Source organism: Acartia tonsa, chromosome 1, assembly GCF_053477335.1.
Source record: "Acartia tonsa isolate MP-2025a chromosome 1, ASM5347733v1, whole genome shotgun sequence".
NCBI lineage: Eukaryota > Metazoa > Arthropoda > Copepoda > Calanoida > Acartiidae > Acartia > Acartia tonsa.
The window spans coordinates 32662421-32686036 of record NC_137260.1 but is presented as its reverse complement, the minus strand read 5'-3'; the positions used below and the strand labels follow the sequence as shown (position 1 = coordinate 32686036).

Here is a 23616-nt window from a genome sequence, read left to right as displayed (position 1 = left end):
TTTTTCTTCAAATATGCAGGGAGGGAGGGGTTTTTGGGCTATTTATTACACTAGTCCCCAATATTTCATATGAAATTTTCTTATTCGTTTGCTCAACAACTTTGGGGACTTTAATGGAATTTTGATTGGTTGGTTAATTATGTCGAGTTTCCATACATTTCATCCACTAATTGTAATCTAAATAAGGGTTTGTGATTTTGTGTATCATCATTGGGGATGTACAAAATTTCTTTGGTAAAAAGTTTATATTATACAAAATAAAATACTTCCTATTACCTGGTTTGTTATGTTCAGTGAAAAAAGATTATAACCTAATTTCTACACTAATTAAAAATTTGGTAAGGTTAAATGAATAGTAACCAAAAAAATTTTTTTTGGAGTATTTCTTGATCTTTTTTTTTGAAACTGGGATAGTTTTGATTTTTTTAGGGTAGGGGGCAAAAAGGGGCATTTTTATTGACCAGGGGGGGGCAAAATGGGGCATTTTTCAACATTTAGGGGGAGCAGGGAGGGCGGTGGCTAGGGGGGGGCAGGGGGGGCGTTTTGGTCGCTAGGGGGGGGCGATTGCCCCAAATGCCCCCTTCGGTTCGCACGCCACTGACACACACACAGAGACCCTCTTACTTTAAGGATAATGACACGATTTTTTGACAGGTCCCAATCTGGTTATGAAAGAAAATGTGTTATGCATTGATGCAAAGTGTTTTTAAAAATAGAATTAGGCTTTGTATAAAATCATCCAAAGCACCTAAGAGTAAGCAATTTTTGCCTCAAATTTGAGAAATTTTAGTTTTTCGTTAGCTTTAAAGACTTTTTTTGTCTCATACATAGGTTTCTGTAGCTTAAAATAACCAGTGACCGCGATTTAGCAAATTGATTCCTTTTGAAATGCCCGATTTTTTTTGTTTGGTAAGAAAGGCGTAAAGCTTGTTTTGTGCTGTAACTGAAGGGAAGAAGGGTGTAAAGGAAGGAAGTTGTTTGGGGGTAAATTTTCACTTAAAATTGTTTGTCCGAATACTGGTCTCTTGTCTTTGATAATAACCTTTCCGTGTAATATAGAAACACGAGGATGTACTGAATTTTAGTTTCCGAAAGTGTACGTAGCATCCGCGTCCTATCTCAATATTTGCTACAAGCTAAAAAAGCTTCAAACTTCCAAAAAAAAACTGAAAATTTTGAATGTATAATGTATATAAAAATCGTTTATACATTATATCGCTTTTCCTTTTGACCGGAGTAGCTGAAAATAGCGTTTGCAATAATTGGGTTATTTGCTGTACACATTTGGAAATTATTGAAGAAATAGGCAATTCATTTTCAGCACATCAACACGAGACATAAGGACAGGTTTCTGCAAATGTTGGGAAGTCATACGGTTAGAAAAAATTTCCCGTGATTGCAGTGGTTAGTTGGTTTAATCGTACTGACACAATGGATATAGGATATACGTGGATATGTTAAAAGCTGTAAATTTGTCGTCAACTTAGCTTGCTAATATAGGCATCATTTAATGGTCAGTTTTTTCATCCAGTAGGAGGGGAGGGGACGGGTTAAAAGGGGTGGATGGTGGGGATCGTTATTTTAGCCAGATGCGAGTATTACTTTCTCAGAGTACATGAAAATCTGGTGCAACATCCATGTAATAATATATCGATTGCTGAGACAAACTAGAATAGTAACACAGGAATAAAAAGATAAATATTAAGGCCGCCAAGTCATGGACGTCCTTTGTTTTTCTGCAAAGGATTGGGGACTTTGACTAAGATTTATAAATCACACATAATTATCATAAGTCCCGAATTATAATCCAGCAGATATTAATCAGTTTCGAAGTCATACTAGAAAAATATTTCATAAACAAAGAAAAATTTTCTTTCTTCTCATCTGATCTAAAATTAAATAAGAAACTATGAGAGTTCAGTCTCCTTTACTGTCTTAACAAGTATAACAACAAACATAAAAGCGAGGCTCAATAATTAATCGCTTAAGTCGCTTTTAATATCCGAGAAACGGAATATCAATACAAAATTTCTTAATTACAGGAAGACAATTGTTAAGACAATGACCGATAAATTGATGTATGTATATACCTAATGATAGTAAACAAAATAACGCTTCTTTGGATTAAAATTAGTGGTTGAAACGTTTGAACACCCAAATTAATGAACCAACCATTCAAAACATAATAAAAGTCTCCAAATGTAATAAACAGCCAAATATCCCCTCCCTCCCTGAATAAATATATTTAACAAATTCTCCCACAACCAAATCCAAAAGCATCATTGACATACTTACGGAAGTGTTAAATAGAGTAGATGCAAATGCAAGAATCATCCCAAAAGAATTAGCAATCTATCTTTAATAGAAGCTACTAAAATCAAATTTCCTATGTAAAATGAAGCACTCTCATATCATTACTAACAATTAAACATACGTTTAAAAACAATTTATATAATGTATGCGCATATGTTATAGAAATTTACACGAAGAATTTCAGCATTATATCTTTAACAGAAGCGAAATAACGTTATCCCTGAAACTAAGTGTATTTTCAACAGACCTACGGATGATGTAAAGTAAGTTATAGAGTAGCTTCGATACTAAAAAAACTCAAAATATATAGTTAAATGATAAAGGCCATAATGTTACTACGCTCGCTAAGTGTACTTGAGTTTTGAAGAAATCAGCATGCAAACTTTTTAATCGATAGGAAAATTCTGACTTAATTAACGGTCAACGCTCTCCGCTGTAGTCGTACATACAGATATCGACCCTAGATGTAGAAAAGCTTCGCTTTGAAATAGATGATGCAAATCTCAAGTTAGCAATAAATATATATTTTATTATAAAAATTATATAAAAATGTGTGTGGAAAAACCCATTAGGAATCGTCCAAATATATTATAACAAATGCACTGATTATTTTAAACAATTAAAACAAGGATGATAACATCTATAAGTAGCGCGGTATATTCATAAAAAATATATGGCAAAATATGAAGAAAAGAAAACTAAACGGACTTACAAAGTTGTATAGCTTAAACGCCAAAACAACATTTTTGCGAATCTCTGAACCAAATTGCTGTTATAATTACATGGTCACACGCCCTTCAGACAACCAACCCATTTATTGCACGATTTTTGTCTTAAAGTCTTAACCTGACAGAGTAATGAGTTGCGCCTTTTTTTGCCAAGGCATTTCCCCTACTCTATCTAGCTATGTCGCACACCTGACATACCAGTATATTGAAACACATTTAATGTCTTTAGTTATGACGCGGAGTTTGACCGAGATTCGAACCTATCACCTTCTCGACAACATGATACGTTACAGTTAGGGGATAAATTTCACATATTGCATAGTTCTTGAAACATGGTTACATTTAAAATACTACTGAGATTTCTATCAAATTATCTGTCTTAAGTATACTACTAGTCAATAATATGGAAGAACAAACGTTCGACCACAAATATAGCAGAGCTACGTTCTCATATTCTTTTTCCATTCCATAACACTGGAACTGGAAAAAAAAGAAAATTGGGTTTAAATTTAAAGTGTTGATTATAAAGTAGAAAAACAACAAAGTACATGCAATTCATATTTTCACGCGCTTTTGGCATGCTTACACATCTTGCTCAAAAGATGCGCGGAAAATTCCAATTTATAGTGGGACACTATATAAGCCATACGGAAAACCCTTCCGCTTAACAGTTAGTATTTGATTTCAGTCTTTACAACAAATAAAAAATAAATAATAAAATCAAAATGCCTTCTATGCCACAGACCAACAATGAGACCACAATTTCTACTGAGAATTCTAAGAACATTACCAAGGGAGAAGAACATAAGAAAACCTGGGATGCTTTGGGTAAATTTTTTAATAAGATCAACTTAAAATGTAGTAAGATTTTTTTTGTCAGAATGCTTTAATATTTCAATAACTTCTGAACCGATTGAGTTCTAACTTTTAGGAAAGATTTCCATAGATTTTGGAATGGTTTTAGGCTATTTTTCTACTATTTCCTACTCGCTTCGATTATTGAGTCCTTATATGCTAGGGGCGCAGTCGCTAAAAGTTTTAAAAGCAAAACCTTAAGATTAAAGCTTAGGAGCAACTGATAATTTTCTGTCCGCCATATATATTAAAAATTCTCAGTTTTATAGTAAAATTTGACTTCTTAAATATTGTTAATCTTCATTTACTTTTACTGAAATCCAACAAAATTTTAATTAAATTTAATAGTAAATTATATGTGCAATTAGGAGAGTTGAAACAGTTAAGCAAAAAATTTTAGTTTGAAGAGTCAATTAAAAATAAAAAATTAGTTGTTTGATTAAATTGAGTGTCCAAACGTTTCAACCACTAATTGTAATCTACAGAAGAGATAACTTTGTGTATCATCATTGGGGATATACATCAATTTATCGCCTAATGTTGTATCACTTTAGATCCCTGTTGTAACTATTAAAACAATTTTAGTGTACAATAAGAATATAAAATCTGATGAAGTATTGAATGTTTACAAGACCTGGGCCACAGCTTACCAAAGTGATATGGACAAGGTTAACCCTAAAAGTAAGTTATGCAAGGTTTCAGTATTTCACTTTATATTTCATATGATTTTCTATAATTAGGTTCTTATTTCAGTACTTAAGTTGAGTGTCCAAACGTTTCAACCCCTAATTTTATTGTACGGAGTGGATAATTTTGTGTTTGATTATTCGGGATGTACATTAATTTATCGGCCATTATCTAATCCCTTTAGACTGATGTATAATCCTTGTGTTGTTAATAAATAATAATTTTAGAATCTGAGCATGTGGCTCAATTTGCCGCAGAGCTAGTGAAAGGTGACCGCAAGAATCCAGCTGACCTCACAGTTCTTGATGTTGCAGCAGGTTTGATTACATTAGTTTCATAATCAAAAAATATTCAATAAAAAGCATTAGGTTGTTTTTAATATCAACTTAAAAACTAATTGAATAGTGTCCATTAAGCCAATAGTAAATAGGATCAAGATATTTCAAAATTGTGTATTATAATTTGTAAAGTGGCGTGCACAGGATATTGCACTCCTACAAATTTTGACAACCCCACCCCCCACTGGTGAATCAGGGGAACCCTGTCAATGGGGGGCGAAGCCCTCTGGAGGTTATCCACCCTCGTTAATTTTAATGTATACCCCCTCCACCCCCCTAGGAACGCAATTGTATTTTTAATATAGGAGCTTTATCATTTTAACTTTTTTTATAAATCTGTCAACATTTAAAGAAAAAATATTATATATTAGTACCCTAAGCTTTTTCCTATCTCTTAGCTTTATTGAGATGTAGATGAACAAGCAAAATAATCAATTTTCCTATTGATATCCGCTGAATATAACCGGTTCTCTGACGCACTGAAAAATTATGTATAGCATCGTATTACAGACAATTTCCCACAAATATTGAATTAAAAATCATAAATACCAGTTTTGTTCGGGACTTCGACCACTTGGGGCTAACAAAACTTGTATAAATTTATATTTCATTTTAATATTCGTGGAAAGTTGTCTGTAAAACTATGCCATAGATAACTATTCTCTTCTACTTTATTTTCATATCTATAATCGTATTAATAATGTATTTACAGTATTTATTGTATTATTAATGTAAGTTAAACTCAAATTAATTTGTTGTAGCAATTGACTTTTATTTAAATCTCAATTGATCACCAGTACGGTTGTGGGGATAATCTTAAAATTTGAAGAGATTTTTTATAATTTATTTTTTTTTCTCCTGCTGCTTGTGTGCTCTGTGTGCATTACTTGACTTTTCATATGCACAACTTTTATACAGAAGAGACTTGAGTGGGGCCAGAGCCCTCATCCTCCCGGTCATGGAACAACCTAAATGAGTAAGTTTGTTCAGGTGAAATAATAATTCAGTGCATGTGCCATATCATCTCATCACACATATTTAAAGAATAATGTCAAATCTCTAAATAATGGTGGACTTAAAATTTAACTAATGTCCTCCAAAGGTTCAAATAAATCCTTCCCAGGTATATTTATATAATTTATCATTATCATAATCATATTACACCATTACCAAAGTTACTTAATTTTTTATTTTTCTAGGAAATCACATTTTATCAAAAAAATATTACTTTAAAACTATTCTTATCTTGATGGTGCGTAAATGAGCAAATATAGGCAAATATATGTGTAGGGCATTTAATATTATTATTTTAAGGTTTAACAAAAAACCTTAGGATTTATTTTCTAATCTACATATTTCTATGTACAGATTTAATATATGAACCTTTGTTTCTCTTTAAAGGCAGTAATTTATAACTTGCTTTAATCATAAGTATCAAATTTCGAATGCTTCATTAATTTCTTTAAAGATTTCGCTAAAATTAAATGAACAAGGATAAAACATTCATAAAATCGAAGCTAAGAAACTACAAAGTCTAGAAAATTTGATTAATTTATCTTCAACTAGCGGTTACGCCTCTAGGGGCACATGAGAATGGGGGAGTTGAATTCAAAAACCTATTTTTAATTTTAGATTTTTTGGGGGGTGGGGTAATTTTTTTCTAGGGGCTATTTCAAGTTACTATATACACGAGAAGAAAAAATTTATTTACCATTCGACTAAACTTCTTTTCACACAGAAAAAAATATTTAAATTAAAATGTTGAGTTATTTTCTGTTCTAGGAACTGGATCAGTGGGAGTTGAGTTGGTGAAGTATGGATTTAAGAATATTACAGCTACAGACTACTGTCAGGAGATGCTGGATGCTGCCAAGGAGAAAGGTAGAATCCAGTGTTCCGGAGCCGGGAGCAGCAACATTTTTGGTGGAGCCGGATCCGTATTTTTCGTTAAAAACGGCTCCGGCTCCAGATTAGCCAAAAGTGATTTTTTAAAGTAATAATATAATTTGGCAACGGTTTATTTCCATATAATAAACTGAAAAACTATTGTTACTTAACAAATAGACACACATCCTTCTACTTTTATATAGCTTTAATCAAATAAAAGCAAAATATTTTATATTATTTATTTTATTTTATCAATTTCAATAATGAACAAAAGTTGATATATTAATTTTAAGGTAGGAGCCGGAGCCGCATCAAAATTAAACGGCTCCGACACCCTGGTAGAATCAAATTTCCAGTATAGCTTCAAAACTGATTTATATCCGCTGGATTAGAACCGGATCTTAACCATACCGAAAACAGTCAATTTTCCATGAATATTAAAGTGATTTATAATACCAGTTTTGTTAGCCCTGGCCTTCAGTCCCTTGAGAGGCTAATAAAACTGGCTTTAATCTGATATTCTTCATCTTAATATGTGCGGAAAGCTGTCTATAATACTATTACCAAATTTATGATAATCTTCAAATAAATATTCAATTCGTTTTGTGGAAATTTTACAAGCTATGATAAAAAAATAAATAAATCCTTTTTTCTAGGATGCTACAAAGAATTTGTGTGTTGCAAGTTTGGAACCGTGACCCCAAAAGTTCTTTATCCCAGAAAGTTTGATGTTGTAGTTATGCATGGTGGCTTTGCTGCCGGTCATATTCCTCTTTCCAGGTAAACAAACACAACAACAAATTTATACAAAATTTATATTATTTTATACAAAAAAAAATGTTTTAAAGATTTTGGAGATTTAATTTTTTTTTTTTCTGTATGGCTTCGAAACCGATTAATATCCGCTGTAATATAACCGGTTCTTAGCTACACTGAAAAATCATGTATAGAATTGTAATACAGACAATTTTCCATGAATACTGAAATATAAATCATAAAATTAATACCCGTTTGGTTACCCTCGAGGGGTCGAAGGATTTTTTATTTAATATCGAGGAAAGGTGTCTATAATACGATGCAATATATAACTACTAGCAGCTACGCCCCGAGAGGGCTATAGTGGCACTTTAAATGTTCGTTTTTTTAAAGATAATACGTAACATTTCTTGGTTACGTTCATGATAAAAAAATCAATTTTTTTGTGATTTCTCTTGGGAGGGTTGTGGTACCCTTCCCCAAAATAGTTATAACCCTTCCCAGTACCTATGAGAAGCTACCCTGTTAAGGAGAACCCGATCGGTTCAACGGTTATCGAGATCCTTTGGTACAAACATCCTGTTACTTTATTATAAGGATTATCATTTATTTGATTATTTTTTTAGTTTGCACACCATGGCTCGTTTGTGTAAGAAGGGAGGAATAGTGATCAACTCTATGTCCCTGCAGTACACACACTTTGTAGAGGAATACATGGATATACATTCTTATATTCAGGTATGTTACAAAACACGTTTCTTGGGTTGAAACGATGGCTTGGTCGCTACGAGGCCGAATACATTTTGGCTGGTTTAAACCAGCTTATACCAATAACGGAATTATTTCGAAAAAAATCACGAAACCAAAATGTTGTTTTCAGCTGTCGTTGGAGGGCAACATATTATTATAGTAAAATTGATGACCACTCCATTTGCCCCCTAAATATCATTTAAGATTAATTTCACTTCATGATTATACCTTATACCTGAGTTTAAACTAGTTTGTGGTTCTAATTAGACTAGTATATTCAGGAGCTTGTTGAGGCCGGAATCTGGAAGGTTGAGTTTACAAGAGTTCTGGACAATTGTATGGCTGACCGTCACGCCTTGGTTCATGCATTCAGAATTCTTTGAAATTGTTTTCCTTATACATGACTCATCCATGAATAATTTAGTTGATTGTCAAGAGGCAGCTTTTGTTGCTTCAAGTTGGTTACATGTATTTTCTCCAATAAGATAAAAAAAATATTGTAAAATTGAATCATAGATATATAGAAAAATAAATTTATTAATACATTAATTTGAATTCATCAATGTTAAATATTAATTCAAAGGATCTTTGGTTCTTTTAGTGATGATACAGATATGGAAGTTGTTATCCTAGTGGAAGAAGTGAAAACTAGGACTTTAAAAAAAAAGGCATAATAAATGTATGATACTGTGAAGAAATATCCTTCTCGTATTCATTCGAATCCGGTGGATAGGAACTGGTTCTTATCCATACGAAAAAACTATGTCTAGCATCGTATTACAAACCGCTTTCTACGAATATAAAAATGTACAATCATAAGATTAAAACCATTTTTTTATCCCGTGCCTTCGGCACCACGGGGCTAAAAAACTGGTTTTAATCTTATAATTGTACATTAGCCTGTCCCGGATTTGAAAAATTTTGTTAAAATTTTTGCCCCCAGCCATAATATAGTTGATTTATGCAAAATATTGACCCATGAAAAATATTTTTTCTGTAATGCAAAAATTGCGATGGTACAAGCACTGCAAAGTTTTTAAAATTTGCAAAAAATACCTGTTTTTAAAGCTCTTGTACCATCTCAATTTTAAAGATTTTTACAAAATTTCAATTCTGGTGTGTCTATATAAACCTGAAATTTACCAAAAAAAAATGGGGGCAGTCTCAATTCTAACATATAATGGAAGAAGGTGTAGCAAGTAATTTTCCAAAGTAAAAATTGCCAGATTTCATACATAAATAATGGGGTTGGGCTGGAATCGATAGATACAGATATTCTGCTGATTCATAATTCTGGATATCAAGTATTTAGGGATATTGACACACTAGAATTGAAATTTCGTAAAAATCTTTAAAATTGAGATGGTACAAACTTTTTAAAATCTGCAAAAAGACCGTTTTTAAAGCTTTTGTTTCATCTCAATTTTAAAGATTTTTATGAAATTTCAATTCTAGTGTGTCAATATAAACCTAAATACTTGATATCCAGAATTATAGATCAGCCGGATATCTGTATCCATCCAATCCGGCCTAACCTTATTATTTGTGTATGAAATCTGGCAATTTTTACTTTGAAAGATTACTTGCTACACCTTTGTCCTTCATATGCTAGAATTGAGACTGCCCCCATTTTTTTTGGTAAATTTCAGGTTTATTTTGACACACTAGAATTGAAATTTTTAAAAAATCTTTAAAATTGAGATGGTACAAGAGCTTTAAAAACAGGTATTTTTGCAAATTTTAAAAATTTTACAGTACTTGTACCATCGCAATTTTTGCATTACAGAAAAAGTATTTTGCATGGGTCATTATTTTGCATAAATCAACCATATTATGGCTGGGGGCAAAAATTTTAACAAAATTTTTCTAAAACGGGACAGGGTATTGTACATTCTATATCCGCGTAAAGCGGTTATAATACGATGAAAGAAATAACTATTATGCGTTAAATGACAATCTTGTAATAAGCATAGTAATCATTTTTTAAGTAGTGATTCGTCTCAAATTAAGCATCTTTTGTGTTACCCAATGGCGTGTTGTATATAAAGTTTGGTTCAGGTTATCTTCTTAACTTAAAGATTCAATACCCTAGATGGGCCGAACAACTTAAAAATACTTAAAGCAGACTAAGATTTTGTTTACATTAAGTCACATACAGGGGTGTATATTCTGCACAAGATTTTTTTTTCCCCAGCTACAAATTTCTTTATTCCCCCCCCCCCCCTAGTTTTTTCTCACCAAGTAGGGGGGGGGAATGGAAAAATATTTAAAGAACTCGGGTAAGGGGGGGGAAATTTCGGTTTTTTTTCGGTTTTTTTGAAAAAAAATGGGGTAAATATTAATATTTACAAATGAAACCAAGACCAGTAGAAAGCTTACGGAAAGAACTATCAGGTCCTAAAAGGACATTATCCTAGGACTTTTAGAAGTTGGCCGAAATTGACCGCAAAAAAGTTACCGATATTTCCCCACCACCGGGGGAAATATCGGTAATTTTTTTCAACCTAAAAAAAATCGATGAAAAACGGCCAAACGGCCAGTCGAACATAAATAATCATAATTAGTATAGGTTATAGGGATTATCCACAAAAAGTTTCATAATGATCGGACTATTCCTTCTATGTTAAAAATGAATTTTTTTGAAAGACGCGAATTTTCGATTTTTTTTTTCGAAAATTTTTTTTTAAAAAACTTAAAATTAATATAAGAAAAAAACGTATTTTATTACTTTTTAGGCCTGATCCTAAAAAAGCTCACATTGAACTATAGATTTAGCCCAAAAAACATGAAAATTGGTTAAAAATTGACCTCAAAAATTGAATTTGAAGCAAAAGTGTCATCTTTGCAAAAAATCTTGACTACATTTTAACCTTAAAAAAATCGATGAAAAAAGGCCAAACGACCAAACAAGCGTAATAAATCATAATTAGTATAGGTGATTGGGATTAACCACAAAAAAATTCATAAAGATCAGACTATTCCTCCTATGTCAAAAATATTTTTTTTTCAAAGGACCAGAAATTTTGATTTTTTCCTCGCAAAATTTTGATTCAAAAAATAAAATTAATTTTTTTTTGTTTTTTATCTGTTCTATTCATTTTTAGGCCTAATTCTTAAAAAGTCCATATGGAATAATAGATTTGACAAAAGAAAACATGAAAACATGACCTTAAAAGTTGAATTTTAATTTCTTTTGAAATTACCGATTTTTCCCCCGGCGCCAACTTTGGTCATTTTTGAAAAAAATATTAACCCGATTTTAAAGCTCTCAACGGATTTGGAAAAAGCGGGCAATTTCTAGTTCAAAAAGTTTTTCAGATCAGCTCTAGGTCTTACCAATTTTTGTGTAGGTCGATCTTTACACACCTACTAAAAAATTTTTGGAAAAAAAAAATTTTTCGTCCGACTTTGAGACCCAATAAGTACCCTTAATATTCATCTCACAAAAAATTCATTTTATACTTTTTTGTAGGCAATTTAATAAGGAACAAATTTGCTTTTATGTTTTTTTTCTGTTATTTGAAAGGAACATGGAGAAAAAGGTCATTTAATGAAGGTAGGTCGAAATTACCGAGAATAGCCCCTTACCGAAACTTCCCCCCCCTTACCCTCTATATTTTATTTATTTTATCCCTCCTACCACACATTCTTTTAGTTTTTTTTTACCAAGGAGGGGGGGGGGGGGAATGGAAAAAATGTTTTCAGTTTTCTTAATTCTTACATTTTTTTCCCCTCCAACCACAATTTTTTTATTCCCCCCCCCCCCCTCTGAGCCGGGAATCCCATGTAAATATACACCCCTGGTCACATATGATGCGACTTGCGAGCAATAAAACTTTTGGACAGTAATTTCCGAAGGCTAGCTTTATCCTGCGAAATTCAAATATTTATACCAGACTATCTTTTCGTATCAAAATATTTATGCGTTCTAATAGGGATCTAGATATATAATACTAAGTTTATTTCTAAACTAAAACTGTTTTGGGCGACAGATAGGGATGCAAATCAGGAAGAAAGGGTACAATGGGCTGTTTATTACACTAGTCCCCAAAATTTTCAATAACGTTTCCTTATTTGTTGGCTTATCAAGTTTGGGGCATAGAATTTTGATTGGTTGATTCATTATGTTGAGTGTCCAAACGTTTCAATGTTTCAAATGTATATCGATATTGCGGATGTATATCAATTTATCGGCTATTGACTATTCCCTTAAGATCCCTAGATGCAAAGGAGATACTTTGAATACTTTGCAAAGGAAAATAATTTAAATTATCAATAAATCTTAGTAAAAAAAATATATTTCAAAAAAATGTAGGTAACAAAAAAAATATTAAAAAATGTTTGCGTTTTGACAAGTAACAGATTTGACTAGTCCCTGACCCAGAATCTGCCAATCTTCAACAATTGCTCCCCAGTTTAGCTCGGTTTCACGGCCTCTAAAATATAAATATGTTTAGTTTAGCTCGGTTTCACGGCCTCTTAAATATAAATATGTTTGGTTTAGCTCGGTTTCACGGCCTCTTAAATATAAATATGTTTAGTTTAGCTCGGTTTCACGGCCTCTAAAACATAAATATGTTTAAGTTAGTTCGGTTTTACGGGTCTAAAATATAAATATAATTCGGTTCAATTCGGTTTCACGGCCTCTAAAACATAAATATAACTCAGTTCAGTTCGGTTTTACGGCCTCTTAAAATACAAAGATAAATATAATTTCAGTAAAGTACCTAAACATTTTTAAAAACTGATTCATTCAAAAGTTTTTACTCAATTATCTCTATAACTAAGAAAGAACATCCAATACCAAAATATCAAAAGGAATAATAGTTATTTCTCGCATCGTATTATAAACGGCTTTCCGCGGATATAGAATGTACAATTATGAGATTTAAACTAGTTTTTTTAGCCCCGAGGTGACGAAGTCACCGGCTAAAAAAACCAGTTTTAATCTTATGATTGTACATTTCTATATTCGTAGAAAGCTGGATATAATACGATGCTAGACATAGTTTTTTCGTATGGATGAGAACCGGTTCCTATCCACCGGATTCGAATGAATACGAGTAAAAATATTATGTATGATGCGTATTAGCCAACAGTAGGTAATTACACCTATTCTATTTTAACACCAGAAAATTAATGCGATAATAGTCATTTCTCGCATTGTATAATAAACAGATTTCAGTGGATATAAAATGTACAATTATAGATTAAAACCAGATTAAGCAAAGGCTAAAACATTGGTATCATCTTATTCTTATGATTGTATATTTTTATATTCGAAAAAAAACCGATGCTAGACATAATTTTTCCATATTGCTGAGAACCGGTTCTAATCCACCGGATATAAATCGGTTTAGAAGCGATACAGGAAATAATTGTAACAAACCTGGTCATGTATCCAGCAATATTTCCAAGCCTAAGTTTTTCCCCTTTGTCCTGAAATAAATACATTCATATTATACAAACATAAGTACATTTATTTTACATTTTAAATAGCACGGGGATAAATGTATAAGTATAGATGCATAACTTAGACAACTACCTGGTTCCAGTGCTAGAAACCTTTTCGTATGCCAGTAAATTGTTTTCTGGTATTGTTGCGGCTATGTTAATATTTCTCACGCTATTTGCTGATATTTAAAGACCCAATTGAAGTCTTCACAATGTCCCCTCCCCGTGATTGAACATACAGTTATTTAACCCCTGTCCCCTCTCTATTATTTTACTTTGATAGAACGGGGATAAAATTGTATAGTATTTTACAATGAAATGTTACAAGGAATAAATAAGTTTTGTTTTGATTACCTTGTTTACTCTGACTCCAATGACTGAGCCGCCGTATTTGTCGTAGTAAAATTTTCCAATACTTGGGAAGGATTCATTTAATTCTTTGACAAATATCAATGCAGGATCATACTCCAAAATTGGTACTTGGGTGTCTTTGCCTTCAGATGTGGTTCCTGAAATGTATTATTGCTATATAAACAATCCCTAAAGTTCTAGCAAGAAAAATCCATTTCTTTCCCGAGAGTCATAATAAAATCCTTTTCCATTTTGAAAAAAATGATCTATCAGGTTTAAACCTTTGTCATTCGATAATCTTTACCAACTTTGGGGAAACTGCCAGACCAATTTTAAAAAATAACCCTGTAAATTAAGTTGGATTTTGTTAGCCCCGAGGTGCCCTAGGCTCGGACGAAAAAAAAACTGGTTTAAATCTTATGATTGTACATTTTCATATTCTAGATGTAATACGATGCTACACATAATTTTTCAGTATGTCTGAGTACCGGTTCAAATCCAGAGGATATTAAACGGTTTGGAAGCCATACTGGAAATACTATTTTTATACCTTTTTGCTTATTTCCAATAGCTAGATTTCTGTTTGCAATATTATAGAAATCCAAATGTATCAAAAAATCAAAAGATTTTAGCGGAGGTAGAAACACAGCAAGGAAACTTTCAGGCTCAGTCTAAATAAAAAAATATTGATAAAAATACGTTTTTTTAAGTTCTATACAGAATACATCATAAAAATCAGGAATCGGCAGCCGCGACAATGCCAAAAATTTAAACACAAGATGTTTTTTGAAAAAAAGATTGGCACACTTTTTCAAGTTTAGACTTCAAGCTGATTTTTAAAAATTATAAAAGGTTGATTTCCCTGAGGCCTAGAGGCGACTGGTGCGCGGCTGCTGAGCTCTGATAAAAATTAGTTTTCATAAAAACTAAAAACTTGTGCTCTTTGAAATAAAAAGTAGCTGAGTGTTCATTAATGAATACATACAAACCGATATACAGACCAAAAACGTTGCAAATCTTATGCAAATAAGATACAATATTTTGTTTAGTTTAATGGTGAGGGAACAAATATGTAATTTTTAAGAAAAGGATTATACAATAACCATACATAAACAAGGATGACAACATCCATAAAAGCGAAGCTTATAGATCAGAAAGAAGGAAAAAAGAACAATAACTCTTGTAGAGTGTCAGAATCGATTATGAAGTTGCTACGATTCACAAATCATACCTAATTGTAAACGGAATCAACATGCTAATTTTGAAAACGATAGGACAATTCCAAAGAATAGAGCTATCCGTACGGTGGAACAGACCAACCCTAATCATAGAAAAAGCTTAGCTTTTAAAAATATTACTCAACATATTTTTCTAAATCTAACCTGTGCATCTAATTTCTCAATAGTGAGATGAGCAAGTGTGACCAGCCTGTTCAACTCAGTCCAAGTTGGTCCAGGTTTACTCCAGAAACTTGGAGACGGATCCTTTGGAGATATTATAGCCAGTGGTGGCAGGGTTCCTCTAAAAACAAAGTTTTCTTTCCAACTTTTGGTATCATTTATCATGATTTTGTACTATTGAGCAAATAACTTAATATAAGTTAGGTATATTTGATTGCACGACCTTTGTCTGAAAGCCCTAACTGTGCATGGTTATGAATTACGCCTGTTTAGAGCCAAGGCGTTCCCTTGACTTTTCATGTCACGCACCTGACATAGCAAAAGTGGGAACCATTTATTAACGTTTTTAGTTATAACGCGGTGCTGGGGAGATATTCGAGCCACAGTCGCGATCTGGTTAAGTGAAAATATTTTACCTTTTCTCAGTGAAAGAAACCTGAGGGGAAACTAACAAGGGCGACTCATTCCAGTCATGGGTGGACAATATTTGTAGGAAGCGCTGGAATGCAGACCCGGCACTAATAGGGGGAGTACAGAACTGTCCTGGCCACAAGAATACTCTAAGAAAAGTTTGAACAAGATTAGTTTTCATGAACTTATGTCTTTTTGAAATTAAAACATGATTACTGTCCTTCGCCTTAAGACATACAAACCCAGTCTGTTTTTAAAAGCTATTGAACCATCTCAACCCAAGAATACTTTATCAAACTAATATCTTTGTTCAGGCCAAATATATATTTCAAAAACTAAGGTTTTCATTATAAATTACCCAATAAACATTTTTTTTTACATTTTGAACAATTTTCTCTCGCGCTACATATCTGTTACCTATGGACAGATCAAGATAAAAATATAAATCTGATGAAAATATACGACACTTTCCATATAGTCACGACACATATACATCCTACTACTTAGACAAACATCCAATAACTGTATAGAACGACTGGACAGTATTTTGTATTGTTTCAGCCAACAAAATTTTATAAAATCTATTGAAAGGGAACTATCCACGAACGAGAGCAAGTGATTATAATCACCTTCCAGCATTGATCCATAGTATTTTTTTAGTGAATATAATAAGTTTATGTTTAATACTTGGCTTATCGACTAAAAAGTTAGGTTTCACCATTGTTTTATATGAAATAAACTTTGAAATGTAAAGCCTTTTTTGATGCAATATCAACAAACGCTTTGTTGAGTTTAAAGGACAAAATAAAATAACACGGCAGAACAGCATAAATTGTTGTAAATTGCAAAAGTACATTAATAAAACCGTTTATAATATTACAAGTTACCAACTCTTTTTTGAAATATACAATATACATACATTTTTAATCAAAATAATATACTTTTGCATCAACTTTTAAACAACAGTTTGAACTCATCAAAACATTTGATGATATTGCACCAAATAATGCTCAACATTTCAAAGTTTTTTTCATATAAAACAATGATAAAACCTAACTTTTTAGTCGATAAACCAAGTATTAAACATAAACCTAGTGGATAGTTCCCTTTGGACAAAAATGCAAGCTTTTATTTAGACAGATACACAGATAAGACAACTGTTTTTGAGGTCACTACAAATTACAATAACGAGAAAATTTTTTTTTTTTTTTTTTTTGGGGGGGGGGTTAAAATTATAGAAATAGATAAAACTATATGTATTTCTTTCAAAAAGGCATAAAACCTGGCTATTCATAGAAGCTTCCTACCAATAATTTTGGAACCCTCCAAAAAAAGTAAAAGGTTCAAGAGGGGGCTATTCGTGAAACACTTGTTTATATATCACATATATTCTAGAAGTTAAAATTGTTACCTTGCCATGATAAGCTCAATTGCAACATCAGGAACAATATCTGCCATGAAATGAGCACTTATCCATCTCTTGGCTAACCTAACCCCTGAGCTCCAAGCTGGATGAATAATGGCAAGACTTGACAACCATGAACTAAGTTCTCCAAGAGAGTGAAGGACCCCAACCTTCTGATCAGCCACATAGAATCTGAACAATTACAAGTTGTTTTATTAAAACCTCAATGTATTGATTCAAATTATTGTTTACAAAAAGTGATTTTATCACTTCGAAACCATTTATATCCACTGGGTTATAACCGAGACTGGAAAATCCTGTAAGGTATGGTATTAATACAGACAATTTTTCACGAATATTGAAATAACCGCGATAAGCTGTCTAAAATACGATGCGAGCATTAACTATTCTATGTAAAAATAATAAAATGACGTTAATTTTAGCCTACCAATTAAGAATCCAAATCCGCTATTAAAAAACGGATTTCGGATTCGGATTCCAAAATTGACCAAAAATTTGGCGGATTCCTGATCCCGGATTGCCAACCCTATTTAATAAATTACCATCCATAGGTATTTAATTACAATTCCACATGAGAAAGAAATTTTCAAAGTTTAGCAATGTGATTCAGAATTGCTTACCTTAAAGCAACTTTTTTCTTTGTGTCCACAACCAACAAATTCTCTTCATAAATAAACTGCTTTATATCACATAGTTTATCTTCTAAAGCATTTCCAACTTCAGATAACCAGGCAATCTTGAGTCTTCTGGCTGCCTCTGGGTTATATGGCCATTTTCCAGAACGCACCGTTGATAGCATAACATCCATTACAGATACATAAGGCGGAACTGAAGAATCTTCATGCAACTTTTTACACAAATCTGCACCTCTATACCCTCCATCTTTAATCTCCCAGCCTAAGGACTGTGTTCCTACCCTAGAGAGCCTCCATTCTTCACCCAAGGCAATAACTCCAGCTATGGATAACGCAATTCCTTCTAGACCATATAAAACAGGTGTTATTTGATCCAGATATTGTCTGCAGTCCGCGCCACCATCTCCGTGAAGAATATTTTCATTGTGACTTTCATATTCTGTAAGAGTAATACCAGACCAGCGCCGCGTGATAACTGTTCGTAAAATTTCTCCAATAACTTGGCTTTTAACCTTGGACCAGACAACAGCTTCTCTGACAACACCATCCTGGAATCTTCTTAGTTCACTTCTTTCTCCCCAAAATTCACGAAATTTCTTGGCCTCTTCGATTTCATCTTTAAAAATAGGTTATGAACAATTGAACCAAATAGATTTACTTTCTAGTATTAATTAAAATATTATTTGTTTTATAATTAAAGTAAAAGAAAAGAGGGGACAGGGGATAAATAACTGTATGTTCACGGGGTAGGGACCTTGTGCCCACATTCAATTGGATCTTTGAATATCAGCCAATAGCGTCGGGAATATTAAATATTATTGTTTATATTCATCATTATTATTTTACCTGAAGATGGACCAAGAGTTGCTTGATTCGAATATTGGTTAGGATTTAATAGAAGTCCAATGAGAATTCCATCTGTATCATCCTCAAGACAAACCAGACTTGTAATTCTTTCCCCCAGAGCATAGTGCAACTCTTCAACAAGTTTAGTCACATTCATCTCAGCACCAGTAAAGCGAACAACCTTAATTATTTCAATTTAATATACCTATATTAAGTTACAGATTAGTTTAAGAACTGAAATAGAAATAATAGGAAAAGTGACGACTCAAATCTTGAGAAATGAAACTATAGACCCTTAAAAGCCACGGATTAGGAACTCTTAAAATCTACCTATTTCTTAAAATCCACCCCCCCCCCCCCAACAAAACCTGAAATTAATCATCTACTTACTTTGTCAAATAAAGCTCCCAGACTGTACTTGATGAGGAGACTCTCCTTGATATCAACAGAAAGAGCTCCCTCTGCAAACGAGCAGAGGGCATTCCATTGAACTCTTGTCACATCTAAACAAAAATCCAATCTATAATACAAAGTAGAACGATGTCTGTCTGTCTGTCTTTCCCTTAAGATCTCGGTAACCACTGAACCGATTGGATTCTACTCTTCAGGGTATATACCTATTGGTCCTGTGGTGGTTATAAGCTATTTTCTTGGGGGGTGGGACACCCCCAACCCCCCCAAAAACAAAAAAAATCCCCCCAATTTTTTTTTTTTTTTTTGTAAGAAATATCCTTGGTCCTTAGTAGAAGATTTCCTTTGTGGAAGATATCCTTTGTGGAAGATTTCCTTTGTGGAATATTTTTTTTTACAAATTTCACCTTACACTTTTTTATCATCTCTTGGGGCAAAGCCCCTAGAGGCTAGGGGCGAAGCCGCTAGTAATATTATAAAGTAGCGAGGTTATTTTTGTCAAAAACTTAAGAACTCAATATCTAATGAAACGGTTGCGTTCCCTAATTTAGGTAAGCTTCACAAAGGTCCTGTGATAGTTTTAGGGTATGGTTTAATTCTTGTCTTGCCTCTCTTTACCTCTTTAAATATAGAGCCCCTAGATGCTATTGGCGTAGCCACTAGTTATAAACATAAAATCCTAACCATTTGCTAACACAACGATTAAATTTTTATATCAACTTTTTAGAAAGTTTTCGTGCATATTTAGATGATTAGAAGTAAAAGAAACTCCCATTCCTTAGGTGTAACTTTCATCGAAAATTAAATCTAATCCGAACTCTCAGTAAAATTGGTAAAGAAAACTATTTCCAGTATGGCTTCAAAGCCGATTAATATCCACAAGATTGGAACAGGTTCTTAGTCAAACCGATAAATCGTATTACGGACAATTTTTTATGAATATTAATGCAAAATGATAAAATGAATACCAGATTTGATACCCCGTGCCTTCGGTCCCTCGGGGCCAACACAACTTATTGTAATCTTATAATACAATGCGATACATAACTAAAGCCTACCTGGATTTAAAGGTCTGACTCCATCCCTGTCAAGAATAGGAGATGTAAATTCCTTGTCTGGAATATGAGTTGCTACTCCTAATATTATCTTTCCACTGTGCCCGCGACATTCACTCAGAAATGTCCAAACTCTTCTAACAACAGACCAGGGCTGAATAAATAAATTTTGGATGAATGAATATTGGGTAGAATGTTCTCTATTTGTGTATGAAGAAAGTTTCTTTACTGTTATCAAAATATTTTTCTAGGACATTGCACCGCTATGGGCTAGAACAATTTCTATTACTTTTTAATTTTATATGATACACAACTTCTGTTAATCGTTGGTTAAGAGTTAAGACGTATGGACACTCAACTTCATGAACATAAAAACTTTGGGGACAAGTGTATGAACAGCAATGTCTCCTCCCTCCCTGCGTACAAGGCCACATAAAACCTTTACCTTCATATTTGAATTTAACTGATTCATTAGATGAAGGTGCAACAACAAGGTGGTCATCAAACTTTCTGGAATCCAAAGCTTCAATTGACGTATCCATATTTGAAATAGCTGCTCTGCTTTTCTGTAGTTTTCATTGGATAGTAACCTAAACATTAAAGTTACAACCTGAAATGTGCAGTGCACATAAGGACACCATTTCATTTCTTTCAAAAAAAATATATAAATCTTAAAACTGAACAATAATGGGAGTGCATATTTTATACAACTTTCTAGTGGTTCTACTTTTTTGATTCATGAAGTTAAAGATAAGGGCAGATTTTTAACAGTTTTCTATAAAAAACCGACACCCAACTGCTTTGATAGATCCTTTTACTATCATATTCATTTAATGTACTACTACTTCCCAGAGAACAAATATCATACTCTATTCGAATTCCGGTAATAACCACTACCGCTAGCAAAATGCAATTTGCAGTGGTCAAAGTAACTACCTACCGCGTTTCTTTACATAAATTATTTACCGTTACATAACCCTATTAAAGAAATTAAATCCGAAGATGTGAAAAATTTCAAAAGGTTTGACATTTTTTTTATACAAATGTTTTAGAGTTCCAAGGGACTTTACAATTGACGTTCAAGCATTATACAAAATTTGAATTTATCAAAAAGGTGAACAATAACATATACGCACTTTTTGGAAAGACATAAAGAACATTGATCCATGTAAATTGTTTTAAGATTATGATTTTTGAAGATTTACATTTTTGACTTATTGAAACGTAACTACTGTTGATCAAACATACCTGTTTAATTCATCTTGAACGCCGACTGTCAATCCTTTCGCTTCTTCACTTCTCAATTCTAATTTTTAAAACAAGAGATTAGTTTCCTTTCAAATCTTATGGCTCTTTAAAACAAAATAAGATACCTAATGGTCCAGTATACTAGTTTTATTTTCTAATGCTTTTAACCAAATAAAAGGGATAGTTACACGAAATGCATTTAAAGGGAGGGGGCACTTTTTGAAACCAAAACTAAAAGTCAAAGGAACTCAACAAAATAGGAATTTACAGCTTTCAGATTTGGCATGGTAGTTGCTTTAAAGAGGTGAGATATGAAACTGTGAAGAAACAGCGGCGGAACCAAATGTAAATGCAAATTATATAGCTGGCTTATTTTCACAAAAACTGCATGACGACTAATTTAGTGATGTCTAATTGTTTGTTATTTAATGTAATACAAAATTATGTATGTTTGATGATATACTTGTAACTTATGCTTGAAATCTTTTTTAGAAATACACTTCATGCAACTATCCCTTTGAATCCTATGACTTATTCAAAAGCATAAAAATAGATTAAATGTGGAATTTGTAAAGGTATTCATACATTTCTAATATAAAGTCATCATATTTAAAAGCATAAGATTTACCTAATAAAATTTCAAGCTGATTCTTCAGTTTTGGCAATTTAGGAACAACCACAAGACGTTCAGAGGCACACACAGATGAAGCTGACTTGTGACATTGAAGGACAGAATTGTTGGAGGATAATTTACTTTGGAGTTGATGTAAGAACAGGGAGTTGTATATTTTTAAATTTCCCTAAATATGTTTATGTTATTAGTCAAAAAAAACCATTCATGTATGAATAGCATATACTTGTGTATGCAAAAATTAATCAGACAATCTGTTATTTTGAAAAAAATCCAGAAATTCTTTTCCAGTGGCTATGGCTTCAATTAAGAGATGGGTAGGTTTCTGGTAAAATCCGTAAAGAATATGTGTTATAAGTAAAAAACAGTAGTAGAACAATAAAAATTTATGTTAACTTTTTCTGCTACTATTTTTAAGCCTTAAAACATACACCTTTACGGATTCTACCAGAGACCTACCCCTCTCTTTAATACCAGTTTTTATAGCCTTGTTTAAACCTTTAATTGGGCATAAAAACGGCTGTTTTTAACCTAAATTAACAACTGATATTAACATGGAATTGATTTAACTCGATATTTCACTTTGGACTTGTTGATGATTTGAAAAATTACGAACTAAACACAATCTCATAATTTATTTGAATTACAAAGTTTACCTTTGGTTTCTGGTTATATTCAAAACTTATAAATATTGTGGCCTTTGCATTTGGAAATACAAGATTCGGGTTTTCATCTCCAGACAAGCGACAACCCAAAGTACAATCCACAATCTTGCCTCCAGGAAAACTAAAATTTGCGGGTATGGCGCTGGACTTGTTTGTTGCAGACAGCAACCTCTTGGTTTTCTTGTTATCGAGTTTTTCAAACGAAAGTCCTTTCAATGTTGTTAAAAACTTTTTCTTCCATTGGGCAAGCTGAAATAAAATTAAAATAGGTATTTAAGTTGATCATGCGAAAGTGGTAAAACTCCACCAACCCCTCTTTATTTACCCCCACACTTAAACAAAGATGTAAGGTCCTTACGATGGCTGGAAAAATTAATCATGATTCATATGATGCCTATCAAAAGGGGCTTTATAAAGTTCCAGGGTGTTGCTAGATATTATTCATTAACTAAGACTGGAAATATTACAGTAAGCTCCAGTTCCTCTTCCTTGCCTCCATTATTCCAGAAAAGTATTATGAATGTTGTACAAACCTGCTGAACTAAAGCTTCGGGTGCAGAAATTTCCTTCAGAATATTTTCAACTTGTAATTCAGTAAAGTCAGGTTTGAAGTTCTGGACGAATTCAGCCTCGAGTCTGGCCTTCTTTTCTGCGGTCTTGGTCTGGAAGACCGTTGCTTCCCTTTTCATTTTTTTTGTCTGAAATAGGATAGGATAGTCAAAATTTATATATACATTTTTATATTCAGATAACTATTATATATACCTAC

General features: G+C 32.8%; 2 protein-coding genes across 3 annotated transcripts; one reads left to right on the top strand and one right to left on the bottom strand.

Annotated features, from left to right (window-relative positions):
- The first annotated feature begins 3598 nt into the window (after nt 1-3598).
- Nucleotides 3599-8873, top strand: LOC145317377 (methyltransferase-like protein 27). 2 transcript variants are annotated; one of them, XM_080158437.1, is made up of 7 exons: nt 3599-3869; nt 4482-4577; nt 4811-4900; nt 6704-6802; nt 7465-7588; nt 8191-8302; nt 8596-8873. In XM_080158437.1, the coding sequence occupies exons 1-7, from the start codon at nt 3767-3769 to the stop codon at nt 8695-8697; spliced, it is 726 nt and encodes a 241-aa protein (XP_080014563.1). In that variant the 5' UTR covers nt 3599-3766; the 3' UTR covers nt 8698-8873. The 2 variants fall into 2 exon arrangements, with proteins under 2 accessions (XP_080014563.1, XP_080014555.1); XM_080158429.1 differs by having other exon boundaries at nt 8587-8863.
- Nucleotides 8874-12594: 3721 nt separating this feature from the next.
- Nucleotides 12595-23579, bottom strand: Mat89Ba (nucleolar protein 6 Mat89Ba). The gene is made up of 16 exons (XM_080175194.1): nt 23381-23579; nt 22839-23096; nt 22180-22351; nt 21552-21609; nt 20749-20893; nt 20307-20457; nt 19228-19340; nt 18838-19018; nt 17977-18607; nt 17342-17527; nt 15936-16079; nt 15502-15640; nt 14670-14790; nt 14123-14277; nt 13704-13753; nt 12595-12750 (listed from the first exon to the last, which is right to left on the bottom strand). Exons 1-16 carry the CDS (start codon nt 23534-23536, stop codon nt 12645-12647), a joined length of 2766 nt encoding a protein of 921 aa, XP_080031320.1. The 5' UTR covers nt 23537-23579; the 3' UTR covers nt 12595-12644.
- Between the last annotated feature and the right edge of the window lie 37 nt (nt 23580-23616).

Excerpts from the sequence above, each read along its gene's own strand:
- LOC145317377 (XM_080158429.1), top strand. The coding sequence starts at position 3,767 with ATGCCTTCTATGCCACAGACCAACAATGAGACCACAATTTCTACTGAG. Across the intron at positions 7,589-8,190 it reads GGTCATATTCCTCTTTCCAG|TTTGCACACCATGGCTCGTT; the intron begins GTAAACAAACAC and ends TTATTTTTTTAG. Across the intron at positions 8,303-8,586 it reads ATATACATTCTTATATTCAG|TATATTCAGGAGCTTGTTGA; the intron begins GTATGTTACAAA and ends TAATTAGACTAG.
- Mat89Ba (XM_080175194.1), bottom strand. The coding sequence starts at position 23,536 with ATGAAAAGGGAAGCAACGGTCTTCCAGACCAAGACCGCAGAAAAGAAG. Across the intron at positions 21,610-22,179 it reads TCAGCTTGAAATTTTATTAG|AATTGAGAAGTGAAGAAGCG; the intron begins GTAAATCTTATG and ends TTTAAAAATTAG. Across the intron at positions 13,754-14,122 it reads TTGGAGTCAGAGTAAACAAG|GACAAAGGGGAAAAACTTAG; the intron begins GTAATCAAAACA and ends TATTTATTTCAG.